This window comes from Rattus norvegicus, chromosome 3 (genome assembly GCF_021556685.1).
Source record: "Rattus norvegicus strain SHRSP/BbbUtx chromosome 3, alternate assembly SHRSP_T2T, whole genome shotgun sequence".
In the NCBI taxonomy this organism is placed as follows: Eukaryota; Metazoa; Chordata; class Mammalia; order Rodentia; family Muridae; genus Rattus; species Rattus norvegicus.
In genome coordinates, this window is record NC_141536.1 from 76,937,789 (window position 1) to 76,960,513 (window position 22,725).

The 22,725-nt window shown below is 49.2% G+C and overlaps 1 protein-coding gene across 21 annotated transcripts; it reads left to right on the forward strand.

Moving 5' to 3' along the window:
* The first annotated feature begins 368 nt into the window (after positions 1 to 368).
* On the forward strand, positions 369 to 21,909 carry Arhgap1 (Rho GTPase activating protein 1). 21 transcript variants are annotated; one of them, XM_087651851.1, is made up of 15 exons: positions 402 to 515; positions 1,813 to 1,886; positions 2,266 to 2,307; positions 4,073 to 4,230; positions 4,415 to 4,510; positions 12,157 to 12,244; positions 17,830 to 17,961; positions 18,122 to 18,208; positions 18,363 to 18,461; positions 18,757 to 18,864; positions 18,944 to 19,020; positions 19,221 to 19,298; positions 19,729 to 19,857; positions 20,057 to 20,160; positions 20,299 to 21,905. In XM_087651851.1, the coding sequence occupies exons 4-15, from the start codon at positions 4,098 to 4,100 to the stop codon at positions 20,485 to 20,487; spliced, it is 1,320 nt and encodes a 439-aa protein (XP_087507977.1). In that variant the 5' UTR covers positions 402 to 515; positions 1,813 to 1,886; positions 2,266 to 2,307; positions 4,073 to 4,097; the 3' UTR covers positions 20,488 to 21,905.
* The last annotated feature ends 816 nt before the right edge of the window (positions 21,910 to 22,725 follow it).

Sequence of the window (22,725 nt, forward strand, 5' to 3'; positions counted from 1 at the left end):
TCTTTTTTTTTTTTTTTGGTCCGGGCTCCTCCCGGAAACAGTCCTTGACTTCCAAATTTATGCTCAAGAAAGAAGTTGGATGGTTAGATGTCACTGAAGGACAGAACTGGGAGTTTGGAGGTAATTGTCAGGCAAAACTCTGTCCGAGGGCGATACGGACCTAGAATTTCAGAGGTCCAATAGTTTCCTGCGTCTGGAAAAGCGGAACCCAACCTACTCACTTTGGGTAGCGACGGTCAGTCGGACAGCTCGGCTGTCTAGCCTCACAGGCGATCACTTTGGCAGGTGATTGCCGGAAGTGGGCGGAGCACGAGGAAAGCCATGTTTGGACCGGGCAGCAAGCCGGAAGTTGGTAGAAGGTATGGCGGAAGTGGTTGGGAGCTAAGGGCCCCCGAGGGGGCGGTTCCCATTCCCACCTCGGAGCCGGATGTTTGCCGAGCTTTGACAGGCGTGGCAAAGGGAGCATTACCCGAACGCGGTGAGCTGCAAAGCGCGGGGTCTCACTGGGCGTGGTGGTGAGTGGTGGTGGGGAAGAGCTGTCCTGGTCATATGAAGGAATTGGGTCGGAAAAGGGAAAATCCGAGGCAGTGGCGCGGGGGCTGGGATTGGGCCCAAGGGCCTGGATCTTTTTGCTGCTGGGATTTTGTCCCACTTCGGCGCCTGCAATGAGACGACAGTCCCTTTCTCTGACTTCTTCCTGCCTTGCGCAAGGAATAGGCCAAGCCAGAGCAAACCCGTGGGAGGGAGAAGTCTTCCTGATCGGATCTGGCATAGCACTGAGAACTAGAAATTAGGGGGAAGTGATCCACCTTGTCACATGATAAGCCATGCTTTCATCTCACTTTCTTGTGAAACGAAATACACTCAAGTCGTTGTTTGTTTTTTGACTCTATGCAAACATGATTATAGTTTAGAGTTGCGGTCTTATAGGATTTGTATTTCTCTGGAGTCACAAAACAGTCTGATTCCAGCACCAGCAAATACTGTGACTTCAAGTTGCTATCTCTCTTTTGCCCTGAGATTAGAAGTCTGCCTGCCCTTTTGTGGCGCCTCTTTGAACCCTGCGAAGTTCGTGACTGACAGTCACTTCAGATTATTGTTGAGGGGGTTGACTTTAACCAACAGATCACCTCAAACTGGTACTTGTGGATTAAAATCCTGTCTCTGGGTTCTATGACCTTTAGCAGTTTGCTCATCCCCCTTTTTGCTCAAACTGTAAAATGGTTTTGATAACATATGCTGAACTTGTAGTGCAGTTGTGAGGTGAAATTGTGCCCAGTTCATGGTACTATATAGGCCCTTCGCAAATGCCCATTTCCTTCTCCACTTAGGAAAATTGTTCATTCATTCATTCATTCACTCACTCATTCAACTAATGACAGAGTGTCTACTGTGTACTGAGCATTGTTTTGAATAAATTGTTTTGGTTTTTTTTTTTTTTTTTTTTTTTTTTTTTTGTGCTGGAGAGGGAATCAAGGGCCCTGTGTATGTAGGCAAGGTGCTCTGCTACTGGGCTATGGACTTAGCTCTTGAAATAGGTTCTTAAGCAATAACTCTCAGAGGGTTTGTGAAATCTTTAAAGTTGCATGCAAGGTTTCATGGATCTGTTCGTTTTTCTTAGTGGAAAAAGTTCACAAACATCAGAGTTTCAGAGAGAGAGAGAGAGTCACTGTTTTACAAAACCTTTCCCTTAAGTGATTTTTAAATACTTTCCAAAGGTAAATGGTTCACCTGCTGAAAATGGAGTATTAATTCGAGGAAGTGGCATTTCGCAGGTGGCAGATATATTTAATTTCTACCATTTTATGTTAGAATTTCCTTTCACAGGCTTCATCCACCCTCTGACTAGCAGATAAACATCTGGGCTCAGAAGGCAACAGAAGCAGGTGAGAGGCCAGGAGGCTGGCACCCCTGTGATTTTACTAGCCGAGGAGGAAGTTCTGTGCGAGTTGGAGGAGGTCAGCTCTCGCAGAACTGACTGCAGAGGAGCTCCCTAGAAAGAGGTGGGGGGTCAAGATCAGCTTTCTTCTCCCTGCTCTCCCTCTTTTTCCCTGGCACTTAGCTCAGCTCTGGCTGCTACTTGAAGCACAAGTGCTTCTGAACACTGGAGAGTTATTTCTGGGAGGAGCCTTTGCTCCTGAAGATAAGGAAAGTTTAGGCCCAGGCAGGAAGGGCACTTGCCTGGGATCTCTGCAGTCCTTGGCTTAGTCAGGACTGTAGCCCAGTTTTCCATATTCCTGACTTCTGCTTTTGCTCTCATACCAGGTACTTACTGTGTACAAAAAGATCCCCTTGGGTAGGTGTGAGGTAAGATCCAGGACTCCGTGAACCTGAGCACTGCTAAGAACGGAGAGAAGACTTAAGCAGGAGGAGGTGGCTGGGATCTGCCCTGTAATGAGCCAATGCTTCTCAGCCTTCTTAGTGCTGTGACCCTTTAATACAGTTCCTCATGTTGTGATGACCCCCTCACCATAAAATTGTTTTAATCGATACTTCATAACTATAATTTTGCCATTGTAATGAATTGTAATGTAAATATTAGTGTTTTCCACTGGTCTTAGGCGACCCCTGTGAAAAGGTCAGTTGACCCCAAAAGGGATTGTGACGCACAGGTTGAGAACCTCTGAGTTAGGGGATCCTCTTTAAAGCCTTCCTATAATCTTTTGGTTGAATGGGGAAGAGTAGGTAGGTCAGAGGTAAATTTCTCACTACTGAAGATTGCCTATTTGGAGGACAGAGGATTGAAGGGGGAGTGAGGATTCGGCTTTAGGCAAAGACCAGTATTACTCACCGAGAGGCATTCCCAAAGGTGACAGGGCTGTCCTTTGTGTCCTTCGGGAGTAACCTGTATTTTGGTGGTCAGCAGAGGTAGTGTAAAGCTGAGGGGCAGGGAAAAAGAAAGAGCAAGCAAAAAAGGGGACTTTGGTCTTTTGCTTTGAAAGCTTGAACAGTTCTTCTACTGATTCAGTGTGTTGCCATGGTAACAAGGCAGTTGTTGCTTAGGCCCTGGGAGCTGGTTCACCATTTAGAGCCTGTAATGTGTGCGGGAGTGGAGGTTGTCATGATCCTCTAAGCCCACAGTACAGATCTTCCGGGAACTCTCCTCTTCTTCCTACCCCCAGGCCCTTTCTGTTCTTCTTATCTGTCCTGCTGATTCTCTGACCATATATGTCACTTTTTTTCTGGCATCAGGAATGCAGCCTCTTTGGGGTTGGGCAAATGGGTTGGACTGAAACCTCCTTCCTCACCCATCTGGTGAGCTCAAGGGAGGTGATTTTTATGGGGCCGAGAGTAGAAGGTGCCACCTCCATTGGCTAGGACCTAGAACCTGGCTTCAGGTCTGACCCTTTTACTTCCTAACAGACCTTCTGTCCTTCAAAGCCTTCCTCTGTGCTCTAGATGTTAGGAGCGGCCTCCTTCCCCTCTGCCCTAAATCCTTAAGGTAACCTGTTGTTGCCACAGGGAAACTACTGTCTGGAGTCCCTCCAGGTTTAGAGAGGGCCTGAGAGCCTTAGGGACCTACCTGCAAGAGATCTGCTGGGTTAGCAGGTAGATTCCACCCCCTGCTACTGGCCCTTATCCCAGGTAAAGTCAGTTGAGCACCTCAGCCATGGCCTTTTTTTCTGGAACCCTATCATCTCTGGCCTATAGAGAGGAGTGTAACAGCCAGCGCCCTAGTTGGCCTTTTCCAGACATGGTATTTAGAGGCCCTTAGATTCTTCAGCTCTTGTAACATCTTGGGGCATGAGGCTTCTGTACTCTAGAATCTCTGAGGAGATGCGCTTGCAGCTACCACTGCCTTACTTGGTCAGTCAGGTGCTAGGCAGTGTGGGACCTGGCACGGCCCTCACTGCCCAGCTGAGAACCTGAAAGAAGGCACTGGGCTGGGCCAGCTGCTGCTCCAGCTGCCTTCTCTGGCAACATCCTCTGTGCAACTCTTGGCAGGGTGAGAACTGTTGAGGAATAGGGACAAGGGTGCCAGGAGGGGACAGAGGGGTCACTGTAAGAATTACAGAACTGAAGGGGAAAGGTCAATGACTTCCTCTCCATCTTTCCTCCTCCCCCCACCCAGGCTTCTCTTCTGGTTCTCTTTAGCCATGGATCCTCTCTCAGAACTGCAAGATGACCTGACCCTGGATGATACCAGCCAAGCCCTGAACCAGTTGAAGCTGGCCTCTATTGATGAGAAGAACTGGCCTTCTGATGAAATGCCAGACTTTCCCAAGTCAGGTGGGCAGCACAATGTCTCAGGCAGCTGTAAGGGGATTCCACAGGGTAATGCTGGGGCAGGGGGTCCAGTTCTAGGGTATGGCCAGGGACACAAACCTCACTGGGGGAAGGCCAAAGAGGGTGAGTCATGGGGAAAGTGCTGGGCCAGCCCTGTGGGTGACTCTGCCTTTGGCATGTGCCTCAGATGACTCCAAAAGCAGCTCTCCAGAACCTGTCACACACCTGAAGTGGGATGACCCTTACTACGACATTGCCAGGCACCAGATTGTGGAAGTGGCAGGTAAGCGTGCCCAGCATTGAACCTCTTTCCTCATACTCTGTGCCTGTGGCACAGAGAAGCCTCCTGTGCCACCAAGAAAGCACATTTTGTAGCCTCTGGTCTGCTCTTGAGCATATGGACCTTCCCTGATGAGCAGGGGTTGGTTTCGACTGGTTTGCACCTGCCACTGCTTCCTGACCTGCCGTGTCATTGTCTCCTGCTGCAGCCGTGGTGTGGGAGACCTTGTGCCTCGCTTTGAAGTTGGAAAGTTGAGTTTGCTCTCCAGTTCTGCTCTCTGAGCTCCTTGCTCATACACACTGTTGTCAGGAGGACCCTGGGAAACAGAACACAGTTGTTCCTGAATGAGTGGCCTTGCCCTTTCTCTCTTACCCTTTCTTCTCTCCCTTGCCCTGAGGTTGGCTTTTCTCTCATCAGTCACTGGAGATGGGGATAATGTCACCTCTTCTGAGGGTTTGCAATGGCTCCCTAGAACATCCAGTTTCTAGTGGATGCACTGCTGTGCCAGGAATGGGGGTAGAAATCCTTTGGGTTTCTGCCTCAGGGAGCTCCATCCTATTCATAAGGCAAGCCCCAGAAGGGACATGGAGTAGGGGAGGCAGTGAGCCTCAGAGAGTTGTCTCTAGCTGTCAGGGCTAGAAGAGGCCATAAGATCTAAGGCATTTCCATGGTGGCAGTGCTTCTGATGCTTACCCTGGCCTGGGTTAGAGGTGGTCTCTCTCATCCCTGCAGAAGCAGGGCAGAGCTCCTTCCTGGCCTAGGTATCTAATGTCTACCTGGCGACCCTGTGGTCAGTCCCGAGACCTCTGTGGGGTGCCCTGCCTGTCAGCAAACCACCACTGTGCAGCTTTTTGTTTGCTTGTTTCCACAGACTGTGGCGAGCCTGAGGGGGCCCAGCCAGGTAGGTGCCAGTTCTGGCTGTCTGTGCTTGGCCTCTCCTGGCTGTGGCCTCTGGGTCTACGAATCAAAAAGTGCTCTTGGTGGAGGCCGGTGGGACCAGCTTAATTAGAGTCCCATTTTAGGGAGTTGGGAGCTGGTGGTGGCTACGGAAGCCAGAAGTAGCAGAGTTTGTGAGAGGTGGAGGCTGTGTGGTGACACACCTAAAATCCAGGGGAAATGCAGCCTCAGGAAGCTCCTGGGACAGGCAAGACCTGGCCAGCATGTGCTGTGGCAACTCTGTGGCGACCCTGGTGGTGGTATCCCCATGTGCCTGCCTTGCTGGTAAGGCTTGTTTGAAGAACTGGTGGTATGTGTCTGGCACTAGAATTCAGAGAAAGAGCCCATGTGGACAAGCGAGGAGGAGGTTGTCAAGGACCTCAGTCAACTGTGACTTGGTCCAGGTAGGGTCTTTCCATTGCTGTTCTAGAAAGGAGGCAAAGAGACCATTATTAGTAACATTTTCAGTTTCTACAACAGCTGGTTTCAAGCTTCTGACACAATGTCAACTGGCTTGCAAAATTCCTAATGATTAAAAACTTTAACAAATGTCTGAGCTGCCATCACAAACCATGAGCTTTCTCAGTCCTGGCCCCCCACCTTAATTGCCCTTGGCTTGTGCTGCAGTTTGCAGTCAGCAGTATCCAGAAAGCTGGCTACAGCTGCTGTCCTGACTAAAAATACCCATGCTGCCCCTGATTAGTATCTGGGGAATGCCTCGGTCTGGCTCTCAGGCTTTCGGCACTACACCCTTGCTCATTAAGCCCTCTCCCCAGAGCCCTAGAGAAACCACAGTTGATGGTCCCACTTCTCTCTGAAGGTTCCAGGGCAGGGACAGTTCCAGGCCCATCTGATGGCAGGTAAGAGTTCCTGTGTGCTTCACGTAGCAGCCACCCTACTTGCTTGCAGACTTGGTAATGCAGCTCCAACTTCCAGGGAGTCAGAGGACAGGGCCTAGACCTTAGTGCTGCTGACCCTCATCCCGTGTTTGTCTTCCAGCTCCTGACTGTTATCCTTTGATCCCTTGCTATCCTGGCCTTTATCAATGTGCATTACTAGATTAGTCTCACAGTCAGTATTAAAGATGTGGTGAGGAACCCCTCGAAGCTTTCATTCTAACACTGGGGTAAGACTCCGTGGTAGAGCTGTCACCTGCTATGTGCAAGGCTCTGTGTTCCAGTCTCAGTACTGAGAAACAAAATGAAAAGGTCCAGTGAAACAGGTCTTAATAGGAGTCATAGGCTCCTTGGACCCCTCTAGGGCCACCAGGCTGTGTTTTTCGGTAGAGAAGGTGCACATGTCTTTATAATAGATTTTGTAGAACATATTTTCCTTTCTTTCTTTCCTTCTTTCTTTCTTTTTGATGAGCTGATGAGGTTATTGGGGTTACTCACAAAACCATGGATGGAGGGTTTCTACTCCCCACTTCTGTGGCCAGCTGAGAGGCAGAACAGCATGCTCCTGGCCCTCTGCCTTAGCCTCTTGTTGACACTTTACATTCCATAACTCTCAGACCCTCTACCTTGGCTCAGTCCTAACTCTTCCAACCAGGGAGGGCTGCCTTATTCCTGGGGTAGGAGCTGCAGAGTGGCTTCAAGGTGCTCAGGCCTTCCCACTTCAGCCTTGCACCTGCATTCCAGCCATTCCTCTGTGCAGATACAAATAGGCAGGTGGTGGGCGCTCTGCACAGGCCCCTGGCAAGAGTCCCAGGATTTCTGAACTTCTGCTCTTGTGGCTGGGCTGCCAGTCTAAATCTGTGCCCCTGCCACTGCCATGCTGCGTTTCCTGTCCCTGACAGAGCCAATGGGAAGCTAATGAGGGCAGGAACTTAGCTCTGAGCCACAAGCAGCTGGCCCAGAGTCCAGAGAGCTGCTAGCACCCAGGCCTTCAGTGCAGACCTGCCTCCGTCCAGGTGTGGTGGGCCCATGCCTGTAATCCATGTCAAATCCTGACATTCAGGCCAAGGCAGGGGAGCTACAGTCCTAGGCCAGAACCACGTATCAGCAGCCTCCCTCTGCCCCATCTCTTTCGTTTTTTTTAGACAGGGTTTCTCTGTGTAGTCTGGCTGTCCTAGAACTTGCTGTATAGACCAGGCTGGCCTTAAACTCACAGAGAGCAACCTGCTTCTACCTCCTAGTGCTGGGATTAAAGGCGTGTGTTACTGCTGCCCCGCCTAACAGCCTGTCTCAGAAACAAAGCAAATAAGCAAAAACCTGTTGCTGATACAAGTGCATGTTAAGGATTCTGTCTAGAAAAGTTTCTCCAACTTCTAGAAGTGCCTAACACACTTAACCATCAAGTACAAGTTAAATGAAACTGCATGCCATGTGGCCCGTGTCGTGAAGGCTATCAACACTTACGACTTGAGATGGGATCTTACTGTGTGACCCTGGGTGGCCTTGAACTGGCAGGCACCTCAGCCTTCTAAGTAGCTGGGATGATAGGTGCATGTCACTACACATCGCTCATGTACCAGCACTTACTGAGTCTGACAGGAGCGGTGGACGGGAGCAAGCCCAAGTCAACCCTGCCTTCAGGCTTCTCATGAGCCACTGGGAAATGGAGCATGAACAGTTACACAGAAGAGTAGAAATTGGTGGCAGAGATGGATGGCCATTGGTGCTGCGAGCCATGAGAACACCCAACTCACCTGTTTGGGGGAAGGTGGAGACAGATGTGTGTGTGTTGAGTCTCCCAGGTCCATAGTGGCCAGTTTGGAACAGAACTGTCTGGAGAAAGTCTGGCTGATATAAGCAGCAAATAGCCTGGTGTACCGGACCTCCAGAGCCTCTGTGCTTGGTGCAGCCTGAGAGGGAGGGGAGGCCAACACTCAGGCCTGGGAGCCGTTGGAAGGAATTTGGGTTTTTTGAGATAGGATGTCATGAAGCCCACCCTGGCCTTGAACTCACTATGTAGCTAGGCTGGTCCTTGCTTTGAATTCCTGATTCTCCTGTTTCCACCTCCCAGTGCTAGGAGTGCAGTCTAGTCTAGATTGGATCTGTTTTCTCTGCTAATTAAAGACCTAAAAGGTGGGAAAGAAAAATCTCGAGCACAACAGGTGGGAGTGGAGAAATCTCGCACACTGCAGGCAGCAGCAGACAGAATCAGCAGTTGGCGAAGCTTGTTTACTGGAGGTGAGGAAACACACACGCAGAAGACACACCTAGAAAAAGACCCTCTGAAGCAGAGGGGTTGCTCGGAAAGTTGAAAATGCCAGTCTCGTCGTGGGAGTTTTCTTCCCCTAATTTGGGATTAGTCAGTTTGAGGCAGACTGGACAGTTGATTGTCCCAAGCTGTTATATAACATGTCCTGATCCGCCCTTGAACTTGCTGAGCCAGTCCATCGGGAGGCCTCCCACTGATGGGAGACGAAAGCCTACTTGGCCTTCAGTTTTAAGCTGACAGGCTTTTATCTCAAGTAAGTAGGGTGAGGAAGAAGCTGGCTGTCCTGGAAGTTTGCCTACCCATGACCCCTATCTCTCTGCCTCTTGGGGAGTCTGTCTAACTCCTGGCTTCTCATTAGGATTACACGTGTGCTGCCGTGTCTGGCTTCCATTTTAAGGGATGTTTACAGGACCAAGTCCACAGATTCTATTTGAGGTGGAGATAAGGGGGAAACACTCAAGATAAGTGTTCCACAGGTGGGGAAGTAGCATTGGAGGCAATATGTATAGTCCTCCAGGGTTGAATGTTAGGGCAGATTAAGAAGCAAGACAGCTTCCTGGGCTCAGTGGGCTAGACCTAAGATGCTGACACAAGAAGTTCTTTGGAGGACCCTAACCAGGCCTAACAAAGCTGGACGGTGCTTCCAGAGGAACCATGGGGTTAAGGGCTTATCCAGGAGCATTCAAGGTTGTGAAGCTGCTGGGATCAGGGCATTCACCCACTAGGAACCAGCTACTCTGACCACACTTGAGAAGCACCTCGGCTCTCCGATTAAGCCCTGCCTCAACCTAGAGAAGAGTAAGGAAAGAACCGGCCCCTGGGCTCCTCGAATGGGCAGGCTCACAAAGGGAAAACAGTCCTTCCCGCTGAGGTGGAGCGGAAGGGCAGACTCCCCGCATTTAGGGATTGTGTCTTCAGTTTCTACTCTTCCATGTTCCTTCTCCTTTGCGTCTGAGGCTGTGGGGATGAGGGAGATGAGGACTTGGGGGGTTCAAGAGCCTGGCTTTATTGCTGTTGCACTTTCTTGAGCACCCTTGTCTCTAAGCTGACCCTGGAAAATCATTTCATTTTTGGGGCAATAGCGTGTGTCTCAAGAGCTTTCTGGCTTGTGACAGTCGGGGGCCAGACAATCACATTGAGAGTTTGGGACAAATACCTCTGAGAAAACACCTAGGTGACATTTTGCCACAGTTTCACAAACACCCCTGAACTCCATGTGCTTCAAAATACCTTTAATGGAAAAGATAAGACTTTTAGAAGTGTCTAGAGTTCAGTCAGAGCCAAGTGTGCTCTGTGGGCAGAATTGCTATCCCTGTGTGGGCTGACCTACTGTGTAGCAACCAGACCACTTTCCTCTGCTGCCTTAGACCGGCTGAGAAGCAGCTTCTAGAAGTTTTCCAGGTCCTTGTTGCCTGGTGCTTAGGGGAAAGCAATTGTAGAATGTCTGGTTGGCAAGATAGTGTAGGCTTTCCTGGATATAGTTTTGGTGGATATGAGGGACTGTTTTTGGAGACAAGATCTTGCTATTGTACCCCAGGTTGGTGTTGACTTTGTCCCCTTCCTGCCTCAGCCTCCCATGGTGGAATTATAAGTGTGCACTACTAGAATACTTAAAAAAATCTTAGCAAAATTATTTTATTTTTATATTTTGCATGTGCATACACATGTACAGGCAAGCCATGGCACACACCTGGAGGTCAAAGCAACTTTGAAGCATTAGTTCTCTCCTCCCACCCTGAGGGTCCTGGGGATCAAATTTTGGTCATCAGACTTGGCAGCAAGTGCCTTAACCCATTGGGCAGTCATGCCAGCCTGTTAGAACACTTAGTATGTATCCACAAATCAAACTGTGTACCCATTTAGCAGTGTTTCCCTCTCTTTACTCCTCCTAGCACCTTGAAATCTCATTTGCCTCCGGACTTCCGAGACTTCTTGTCTCAGAGCAGTGGTTCTCAACCTTCCTAAAGCCGATACCCTTTAGTATATTTTTTAAAGATTTATTTATTTATTTTATGTATGTGACTACACTGTAACTATCTTCAGACACACCAGAAGAGGGCATTAGATCCCATTACAGATGGTTGTGAGCCACCATGTGGTTGTTGGGAATTGAACTCAAGACCTCTGGAAGAGCAGTCAGTGCTCTTAACCACTGAACCATCTCTCCAGCTCAGACCCTTTAATGTTATGGTGACCTGCAACCATAAAATGATTTGTGTTGCTACTTCATAACTGTAATTCTGCTACTGTTAACAATCACAACGGATGTATGATTTGACCCTTGTGAAAGGATTGTTTGATCCCCCAAAGGGGTCACAACCCACAGTTTGAAAGCCACTGTTTTAGACTCACAAAATCATGTAAGGCTGCTCTCAACATATTTTCAAGGTTCATATATTTTGTGCCGTACATCAGCCTTCCTGTTTATGGTCAAACTTCTGTTGCCATGAATATTCCTTTTTTTCCCCTGAGCCAGAGTATCTTGTACCTCAGGCTAGCTTACCCAAATGTAGTTAAGGATAACTTTAAACTTCTGATCTTCCTGCTCCGACCTGTGTGCTGGGATTACAGATGTAACTCTCAGCATTAGTTTACTTGGCAGCGGGGATCAAACCCAGGGCTTCCTGTACGCCAAGCTAAGCAGGCACTCTCCCAGCTGAGTTAACAGCTGCATGTTTATTGATGAGTATACGTGGTCCTCACAGGCATGACTCTTGCAACATGATTTTATTTATTTTTATTTAGTTAATTATCAAGACAAGGTCTTAGTATATAGCCTTGCGCTCTTGAAACTTAGAGTTTTTTCTGTCTTTGCCTCCTGAGGGTTAGGATTAAAGGTCCTCAATGGACCACTCTATTCAGCTTCTTTGTGGTTTTTTTTGTTTGTTTTGTTTTGAGACTGTGATCTTAAGTATCTATTAAGTAGTCTTGAACTCTTGATCCTCCTGACTCTACCTCCAAAGTGTGGGTTTTTTTTTTTTTTTTTTTTTGGAGCTGGGGACCGAACCCAGGGCCTTGTGCTTCCTAGGCAAGCGCTCTACCACTGAGCTAAATCCCCAACCCCAGAAAAGTGTGGGTTTTTAAGTGTATGTCACCATGACTGGGTTAAAGAGCAGGCTAACGTGTAAGTCTGTGACCTGTGTTCCTGACGGCTGTGAAGAATAAGGAAGCTGCCTTTACCATGCTATCCATGACAGCAGACAGCAGACTCACACTAGAGAAAGAGAGTCGGGCGAGGTCCGAAGGGTCAGCAGGGAAGACCTGGGAGGACTGGGAAGCAAGTGTGCTCCGGTTTCATGATAGAAAATTCTCGAATAGTCAATACAAGTATTAATGAGGAAAAAAAAAGCAAGGTTAAAATTTTGTGGGAGGTTTTCCCAATTCAGCGCCCCTGAAAGCAACTGTACCCAGCATGCCCTTGAGGAACGGACATGGGTTACTAAAGCCCCTACACTCACTGGCACAGGCCTCAGGTTGGTACTTCTTAAGCCCCACCCACCCCTCAGGTTCACCTTTCACCATTGCACTCCATCTTTCTCCACACTCAGGTGATGATAAGTACGGGCGGAAGATAATTGTATTTAGTGCTTGCCGGATGCCCCCCAGCCACCAGCTGGACCACAGCAAGCTCTTGGGGTGAGTATCTGTGGGAAGTGGGGTGTGCCTCTCCATGTCCGCAGTAGCCTGGAGCCATTGTTCTCCCTTAGTCTCCTCTTCACCCTGGGTACCAGGGCTCATATGTGAATGTTAGAATCTCTCCTAGCACAAGTCCAGAGTCGTCTTAGTCATTGTTGTATTGCTGTCAACAGGCACCAGGACCAAGGCAGCTCTTACAAAAGAAAGCATTAAGTAGGGGCTTACAGTTTCAGAGGGTGAGTCTGTTGTCATCATGGTAGGGGCATGGCCACACACAGGCAGGCATGGTGCCATGCTGGAGAAGTAGCTGAGAGCTGCATCCTCATCTGTAGACAACAGGCAAATAGACACACATGCAGACATGCTCATGAGTATACAGACATATGTGTGCAGACAGACAGACAGACAGGCACACGCACACACACACACACACGCACGCACGCACGCACGCACGCACGCACGCACGCACGCACACACACACAAGCTTTTGAAACCTCAAAACCCAACTCTAAAGATATACTTCCTTGGGGCTGGAAAGATGGCTCCGTGGTTAAGAACACCGACTGCTCTTCCACGGGACCCTGGTTTAATCCCCAGCAACCACGTGACTGCTAACAAGGGTTTGTAACTCCAGTTCCAGGGGATCTAAAGCATTCTATTGGCTTCACAAGTCCTGCATGCACATGGTGCACAGACACTCCAGTAGGCAAAACACCCATACACATAAAATAAAGATAATAGCTTAAAAAAAAAGACACATGGGGCTGGGGATTTAGCTCAGTGGCAGAGCGCTTACCTAGGAAGCGCAAGGTCCTGGGTTCGGTCCCCAGCTCCGAAAAAAAGAACAAAAAAAAAAAAAAAAAAAAGACACACTTCCTCCAACAAGGCCACACGTTCTGATCCTTCTAACGTCCGCAAACACTTCTACTCTCCGGTGACTAAGGATTCAAATATAGGGACCTATAGGGGCCATTCTCCTTCAAACCACCACAGTGTTTAAATGCAGACGTGTGGCAGACCCTCATCTGGTCTTTCACTACTGAGCCAGCACTGGGCCCATAGCAGGGCCCAATAAAGGCATGTAGGGTCATCCAAAGAAGCAGCGCAGAAACTGCCCTCCGTGTGTTCCGAGTGACCATTGTGTACTTTTTTCCCCGACCAGTTTAAGGTGCTCTTTAGAATGTAAAGTATGTCCACTGTCTACAATGGCTCCCTGAGACCCTGAGTGCCATGCTCGTCCCAATTGTGGTGATCTCAGCGACAGGCTTGAGGACCACAGAAGAAAGGCATAGGCCCGAGTTGAAGTCTCACTTGGCCTCTGGTGTGGCAGAAGCTCATTCCTTGTGCTGGTTCTATAAGGTCTTAGTCTCTGTCTGTCTGTCTGTCTGTCCCCCCTCTCCATGTCCTCCCTCTCCCCTTGTGACCTCTCTTTCCTTGGCTCCTTAGATGGAGCAGGCAGAGTCTTGTTGGGGCTCACCATGAAGCTCAGCCTAAGAAGGCTGAGTTACAACCCCCTTCTAGCTCTTGGGCCACGTAGCAGAATTGTGGCTAAGTATAAGGTCCAATGAGGGGAAATCATAGGCAACGGGAAAGCACCTAGATTTGGGGGGCAGTTGCTGAGGGAGGTGTGCCTATCTGGGGTCTTCCTTTTGTCTCAAGAAGCCCTGGACAGTTTGCAGCTGCCTGTCCTCCTTCCACTCACAGACACAGATACACATCACACACACACCACACATCACACACACACCACACACACACCACATACACAGATACCATACACATACTGTACACACACACACACACACACACACACACACACACACCATACACACACAACACACACAGACACAGACAAACACACCCTCCCACACACTACATAGACATATCACGGACGCACACACTACACACACAGACACACACACATACCACACAGACACACATCACACAAACACATACCATACACACACACCATACACACAGACACATATCACATATACTCAGACATACATACCACACCACAAAGATACATAGGCACATACCATACACATACAGACACATACACACACAGACACACATACCACACAGACACACATCACACACACACACACACACACCCCAAACACACAGACACACATCACACACACAACACAGACATATACCCCACACACCATTCCATTCTCTACCTCTTCACCAACACTACACACACTGACATGAACCATAGACATCGCACACATACTACACACCACATACAGACACATATACTACACACTACATACATCCGCCATACCCATCTAATACATACCATACACCACATAGACACACAGACACACATCACACACACACCATACAGACACAAATACACACACACACACACACACACACACACACACACACACACACACCATCTCGCTGCCTACCCTACACACACCCTGCCTAGTCACCATCCCTGATGAGAACAGACTCTGTCTGCCCTGTTTTCAATCCTATTACATCAGACTTGGCTTTCCCCACTCCCCACCCAGATCCTGGGGGTTGAAATGGGAAAATGCTTGAAACTTGGAATCAGTTAAGCTTGAGCCCTGTATTTAACCAGCTATGTACTTGGAGACAATTCTCTCTGAGTTTCATGTACATGATGTCTTCCTCATAGAGTTGTTGTGGGTAATAATGAAATCCATCTTATATATTTTTACAGTTTTGGAAAGTTAAAAATATCTAAGAAGTTATTCAGTAAAAACAGCAACTATAAATTTATGAAGTCACACAGACCTGTCATCCAGACAGGAAACCACTGTATTCAGTTTTATGTCTTACATAATTTTTTCATCTTCTGTGTATACAACATTGCTCAAAGACATCCTTAAAAACATGTTATTTAGTGCATGCTTTTAATCCCAACACTTCGGGAGGCAGGGGCAGGCGGGTCTCTGTGAGTTCAGAGCCAGTGTGGTCTACCAAGTGAGTTGTAGGACAGTGTGGTCTAGAAAGTGAGTTGTAGGACAGACGAGAGTATACAAAGAAACCCTGTCTCGAAAAACAAACAAACTAACAAACAAAAAACCACCCACAAAACCCTATTATTTAGCTGGGCATAGTGGGTGCACACCTTTAATCCCAGTACTTGGGAAACAGAAGCAAGTTGATGTCAGTGAATTCTAGGCTAGCCTGGTCTACATAAGAAGTTTCAGGCCAGACTCCCTATATAGTGAAACCCTGTTTTTCCTCTTAAATCCCACACAAAACATAGTATTTTTTCATCTTCTGTACTAATATGCACATAGAAAAGTAAACAAATTGTGTACTACTTTTTTTTTTTTAAAGGCAGCTCTCATTTTGTTGTGCAAGCTGACCTTAAACACCAGGGCTTAAACAACCTTTTCACCTTGGCCTCTTGAGTATCCCTACACCCAGTTTCTGGTGAACTTGATGATGCATGGCTTCAGGTCCAGCCCTTGGAAAGCTTATGAAGGATTTTGAGTTCCAGGCATGTCCTGAACTACAGAGGGGACCTTGTTTCACAAAATTTTACATCTAAAACAAAACAGAAACTCCAAACCTATCAGTGCCACCCCCACCCCCACCCTGCTTCCAGTTTGCTCGCCCAGTGTCTGCCTCAGGGATGACCACTGTTCTGACGCCTGACTTCACAGCTTAATCCTGCCTGCAGAAGCATCCTGTGAGATAGTCTATTTATAGATGTCCCATGATTTCTCGGGCCAATCTCCTGATACTGGACAGTTTGCTGGCTTCACAGTTGTTGTTTTTTCCGTAATAAAACTCTGGAATGAAAAGTCTCCTACAAGAATGCGTCTCCTCCTCTCTGTTTCTTTAGGAAAGAGTCCTGCACACACTTTATGTGCTGAGAGAACACAGTGCATCCATGGATGAGGGTGCCTACTGTCATCTTTGCTGTCTTCCTAATTGCAGAATGCCATCTTTTTATGTGACAGCCCTTTGTAAGCTACAGAGTATTCAGTGCGGAAGTGTGGATAAGGGCTCAAGTATTCTCGGTTCAATAATGATCAGAATCTGTGGTTACCTAGCGTTAGTACGATGCCCTGCCTACCTGTGCTGGTCCAGCTCTGTACTCTGGGCCTAGTCATGAGGCCTCCTCTGTCTCCAGGTCATGTCGTTCATCAGGGCACTTAGTCAAGGGTACTCCCGCCTTGGGTCTCTTAGCACCCCTCCTTTTGGATGTGCTTAGCATTCGGCCTGTCCAGTATAGACTGTCTTCCCTCCTAGAGCCAAGGAGCTGATTGCCCATTTTCTAAGAGGTCTTAACCCTAGGCTCTTCTCCCTCTCCCTGTTGTTCATTACGTCCAAACTTCCCAGTATGCTGTGTGCTCAGTGTGAGTGTGTGCGTGCATGTGTGTGTGCATGTGCATGCGTGTGTGTGTGTGTGCGTGCGTGCATGTGTGTGTGTGTGCATGTGCATGCGTGTGTGTGTGTGTGTGTGTGTTTATGTTGGGGTGGTACATACCCTATTGTAAGCATAGGGAACCTGAGGAATATGGATTTGTCGTCATTAAGAGCCTAGGAGCTGGAATAGTTGACCTGTTTGTCATCCTGATGTCCTTTCATGAACACAATATTTTATAAACTATACCACAAGTCACATAAAACAGGTAGAACTGTCCCAGGGTCTGGAATGCAGTATTGGAGTTGGACACTTCACTACTAGGTTCTGCCACAACTGAAACCTTGGCTAAGCACTTGACCTCGCTGAGTGCCCTCAGGAGTAAGATGTAGTTGACTTTAGCCTCAACTGTTTGTTATTCAGGAAGAATGGGGAATTGGAAGTACTTGGCCGACACCAATAATAGTGACTGTCCCTGTTACTGACTCATGGAGATCCTGAGAAAAATGTGTCAGACCCTTTTAACTGTGGACAGCCCAGCTTGCAGCTCAGGGCTCCTGGTTGCTGCTGTGCAAAACGAGGGCTGTTTGCATATTTACTTCTCCATTAGGCCCACCCTCTACCTCCTTCCGGGGGTAGCCAAATGATAGCAGGGAGGGTCTGTGGAGAAGGAAGCCATGATGCAAGCACTGGTTTCTATGGTAACAGGCCACACCTGTTGAGCAGAGGACAGGTCTGAACAGGTCTTTTTATGTGTTTATGATGTTAGCTATGAAACCTGCAGCTCATACATGCTAGGTAATTGCTCTACTATGGAACCACAATGCCAGTCCTGGGCATTTATCTTTTTTTTTCTTTTTCTTCTTCTTCTTCTTCTTCTTCTTCTTCTTCTTCTTCTTCTTCTTCTTCTTCTTCTTCTTCTTCTTCTTCTTCTTCTTCTTCTTCTTCTTCTCCTCCTCCTCCTCCTCCTCCTCCTCCTCCTCCTCCTCTTCCTCCTCCTCCTCTTCCTCCTCCTCTTCCTCCTCCTCTTCCTCCTCCTCTTCCTACTACTCCTCCTCCTCCTCCTCCTCTTCCTCCTCTTCCTCCTCCTCCTCCTCCTTCTTCTTTTTCTTTTTTCTTCTTTTTTCTTTTTTTCGGAGCTGGGGACCGAACCCAGGGCCTTGCGCTTGCTAGGCAAGCGCTCTACCACTGAGCTAAATCCCCAACCCCCTGGGCATTTATCTTAAAGGTACTTGAAACACACACTGGACCAGTATGTGGAAAGTGACTACACACTCCTGTACCTGCACCATGGCCTGACCAGTGACAACAAGCCCTCCCTCAGCTGGCTACGGGATGCCTACCGAGAGTTTGACCGCAAGTGGGTTGGGACAAGGGGATGGGCTCCTGAGCCTAGGGTGGCTGACTCTGGGCTGTGGGTGGGTCTCTTAGTCAGGAGCTTATTCTGTGTCAATGGAGGCAGGACCCCAGCAGCTCTGCTCCTTCCTCCATTATTCCCAAGTTTCCCACTTGGCCTGCAGGTACAAGAAGAACATCAAGGCTCTGTACATTGTGCACCCAACCATGTTCATCAAAACTCTGCTTATCCTCTTTAAGCCCCTCATCAGGTGAGCAGGCCCCAGGTGGGCCCAAGTCTTTCATGCACCCCTCACATAGCAAGCAGATGCCCAGGGTGGCCAGCTTGGGGCGAAACCTGTCTGCAGGGAGGGCCAAGGCTACTGTGAGGCCCAGCCTGACCCAGGTCCTCCCTTCTCCCTCCAGTTTCAAGTTTGGACGGAAGATCTTCTATGTGAATTACCTGAGTGAGTTAAGCGAGCACGTGAAGCTGGAGCAGTTGGGGATCCCTCGCCAAGTACTCAAGTGAGACAGCCGGGCCCCTGAGACCCTGGGCTTGGGACAGGATGTGCGTGGGTCCACTCCCTCAGTTGTGTGGTCGTGGAAACTGGAGAAAGACAGTATCAAGATCCAGAGACAAGTCAAACCCCATTTCTGTCACAAGCTGCTGACTGAATCTCTTTAGAGTGTTACATCAAGTAGGACTGTTTTGAGGACCCAGGAAATAATCCACGTGAAATCGCACAGTAAGACTTGATAGTTGGGTACATACAAGACTACAGGGCCAGAGGGCTGACCCTTGCTCCATCTGCCCTCATAGGTATGATGACTTCCTCAAGTCCACCCAGAAGAGCCCTGCAACAGCTCCCAAGCCCATGCCACCACGGCCCCCCCTGCCTAATCAGCAATTTGGGGTCTCGTTACAGCAGTGAGTGTTCTAAAGCTGGGCAGGTGGTGGGGGGCTGGGTCAGTATGCAGAGTCCCAGCTCACCCCTTTGTTCCCGCAGCCTCCGGGAGAAAAACCCGAACCAGGAGCCCATCCCCATTGTGCTCAGGGAGACAGTCGCCTACTTGCAGGCGCACGGTGAGTGTCATGCAGCCAAGGCCTATTGACCTTCCAGGCCCCCTTGTCACCCAGATGCCCTTGAGAAAGTCTGGGCAGGGCATAGAAAAGTGCACTCCCTGTGACCCTCCTCGGAACCTTGGAACTCCAAGACTGACAGGGTGGGGAAGAGATCCCATCACCCAGAACACTGAGACTCACCAGGCCCCCTTGTTTTCCAGCTCTCACCGCCGAGGGCATCTTCCGGAGGTCTGCCAACACCCAGGTAGTAAGAGAAGTGCAGCAGAAATACAATATGGGTGAGCGGACCAGACCCTGGAGCCAGTCCAGACGGTGCACATGATGGGTCTGCATGTGTGTGTTTGAGAAGATGAGGCATGTTGTGAATGTGAGGGCTGTAGCAACGACGCATGAAGCTCTTCAGAAGTTTCTGTGTCCTTTGGTGTGACCACATAGGCCCTACTTCTGCCTGGATGTTCCAGGCTGACGGCCTCACATTCAGGGGTTCAAGCTCATTTAGAGGCAAGGAGTAATTGTCCTATGTGTCAGTTACCTCATGCTCTAGGTGGTCTGAGCCTATATCCCTTGTTACAGAAGAAAAGAGGCAGATGTACTAGGGGGATCCTAGGAAAAGGCAGTTTATGCAGTGGACAGGGCTGAAGTGAGGTGTGGGGCCTGCGGACCTCTGGCTTGCCTAGCATGCTCTCCCTCTTTTTCTACCCCATGAAGGGCTGCCAGTGGACTTTGACCAGTACAATGAGCTGCACCTGCCAGCCGTCATACTCAAGACATTCCTTCGGGAGCTTCCTGAACCCTTGCTAACCTTTGACCTCTACCCCCACATTGTGGGCTTCCTCGGTGAGTTCTCTCCTTCCTCCCTAGCTGTGCAAATTTCTGTGTGCGCACTTGTGTGGCCATACTTCTACCAACCCTGCCCTGTAGGCTTGTGGGCCTAAGCAGCTGCCAGGAATTTCCATTGGGCCTGCCCACTAGGCTCACATCAAGGTTTCCAGAGCTAGTCCTGTGCCCCTGTAACCTAGACTTCCATCCTTCACAGATCTTGATGACGACCAGAGAGTGGAGGTAACACAGCAGGTTCTCCAAACTCTGCCAGAGGAGAACTACCGGGTACTTCACTTCCTGACTGCCTTCCTTGTACAGGTGAGATGTCCCTTGGCCTCCACTGCTCACCTGGTGAGAGGGGAGGAGATGCTGTCATTGCTTGGATGCTCTTGATGTGGTTGCTGGGAGTAGGAGTCAGGGCTATAGAGTCTAGCTGTAGCCCCTTTCCTTCCACAGGTATCTGCCCACTCTTACCAGAACAGGATGAATAACACTAACCTGGCTGTGGTCTTCGGCCCTAACCTGCTGTGGGCTAAGGATGCTGCCATCACCCTCAAGGCCATTAATCCCATCAACACCTTCACTAAATTCCTCCTGGATCATCAAGGGGAATTGTTCCCCAGCACAGATGCCCAGGGGGTCTGAGCTCAGCCCCCACCTCCAGCCCCTTCTCTGGCAGCTCCAGTTGGACTTGTCCTCCTGGTATCAACCTTATTGGAGCTTCTGCCTAGGAAGGGACCCTGAAGCCCCTCCCAGGAGATGTAGGTTGGAGCCCACTAACTGGGCAGCCCCTCCTCTCCCTCTGTCCATCCCACCTTACCGGCCCTGGAGGCCTGTTACCCTAAGACATTTTCTTTGCCTTACACTTCTCACTGCCTCTTTGGTTGCTGGGCTTGACTCTTCCAGGATTCAGCCCAAGTAATCCTTTTCTTTTTTTCCTGCCTGTTTCCCTGGCAACTGTAGAAGACTACATCACTGCCAGCTGTGCTGGTAGCTGGGGCTGGTCCTCTCTTGCCTGTTAGGAAGTGAGTGTTGACCTGGGTGCAAGTTCCCCGTGCCTGCCCTCCCTACTAGTAGGGATGACCAGAGTTGGCCTGTCACTTCTGCCTCCAGGGTCTGTTCCTCCCCAAGTGGTACTGCCCCCAGAGTGTCCTGTCCCCTCATTTCTGCCACACTTGGCACCTTGGATATCTATCAAGACTCAGAATCTGAGTCCCTATTGAAATGGTCTTGTCCACTCCCAGGGAGAGCCATAGTGTCTGGTGGGATCAGTTCCAGCAGTCCTGGCCCTCCATGCCTTCCCTTCATTCTCACGTGCACAGACCTTCAGCCAAAGGCTGCACAGTAGATCTTTCTGGTGTGGAGTCACTCTAATCCCTGTTCTGGCCAGGGATTCTAATGCCTCAGGATCCATGGTAGCTCTCACCTCTTGCCTGGGGACTCTTGAAGAGTCAGGAGCTCAGAAGCCCCTAAGATTGTCAGATGTTTTACTAATAGATCACCCCTGCTAGATAGGTTCTAGCAATTCCCTTAGGGGAGTGTGGTGGCCATAGGCCCTCTTGACTTTCAGAAAGCCTGAACCCCAGTGATTGGTAACTTTCACTCTATTCCTAGTGAAGCCTTGTGACCCTCTTCCTGAAGTCTGTCCCCTAATGACAGGGAGCTAGCTGCAGTGGCCCTGCCCTACAGGTGTGGCCAGGCACACCAGCTGGAGAGGCGGTACTGGGTACTGTAGGATCTGTACTGATGACCTTGCAGAGGAGGCTCTTTGCTGCACCACTGTTGTGTCAGGTGCTTCAAGTGCTGCTGTCAGTCCCCAGCCTTATACCTGCCCAGCCTGGGCCTTTGCTTCTGTCCACTCTGGTGTCGAGTGTCGCTACACTCCACTTACTGAGGGCCATCCGGACCTCTTTTGTCTTTCTCTTGCCCCTGCCCTGTCAGTCTGTGGCTGGGGGTGCTTTTACTGTGAATCCAGTGTTCACATTTACCACAATTTCCTTGGCACCAATCATGTATTTTACCGTTTGCACTTTTTGTATTTCAATAAAAATGTAAATGAAAAATGCCCATCTGGCTGTTTAGGAAGTAAGACCCTGAAGTTTGGAACCAAGTGGGAAGTGGGCTGTGGTTGAGAAAGAGCTTTAGGAAGTTCCCTCCTCAGTCCATCTGTTGTCTGCTTAATTTTTTTGGGAAAATGTGAACCAATACTCCAGATAAGGCACCAATTTATGTCCCCCGCACAAAAAAAAAATCCCACTTGAGGATGGTGACCCCGAGAAGCTGTATCAGAGGACTCACACCTGTGTGTGGGAACTGCATAGATGGGGTTCCTCCTTCAGTCTTCATCTCCTCTATGTACTTAAGTCTAGGGCCTTCCAAGATCACATGCAGCTGGGGCAGAATTATATAGAGTGCAGGTGTAGGTTCTCCAGTGGAGGTCTAATGGCCCTACCTACTCCCTATACCCCTGCTTCAAAAGAACACACACACACACACACACACACACACACACACACACACACACACACACGTATGAACTGTTTTTCCTCCCCCTTATGTAGGTCCAGACAAACAAGCTCAGGTTGTCAGACTTGCACCCCATGAGCTATCTTGTTGATGGTCTACCTCCTGGCCCTAAAGCTCTTCCTTGTTCAGGCCTTGTGCTTGTAGTAACAGCTGCTCTGACTAACTAGTAAGGGCTGGGAGCTAACTCCAGTTAAAGCTTGGTCCTCTTCCAAAGGACCTGGGTTCATTTTCCAGAGATGTGCCTACCTCTGTGACATCAAGCCCTTGCTTGGTTTAAATGATTACTTTCAGGCTGTGGCAGAACAGTGCAAGAATGTTGAATGTCCCCAAAACTGGAAAAGGTTTATTTTGAGCCTG

Bases quoted from the DNA above. Each gene is read 5' to 3' on its own strand.
- Arhgap1 (XM_087651851.1), top strand. From the start codon at position 4,098: ATGGATCCTCTCTCAGAACTGCAAGATGACCTGACCCTGGATGATACC. The intron at 4,231-4,414 runs GTGGGCAGCACA...CATGTGCCTCAG, and splicing joins GCCAGACTTTCCCAAGTCAG to ATGACTCCAAAAGCAGCTCT. The intron at 18,462-18,756 runs GTGAGACAGCCG...CTGCCCTCATAG, and splicing joins ATCCCTCGCCAAGTACTCAA to GTATGATGACTTCCTCAAGT.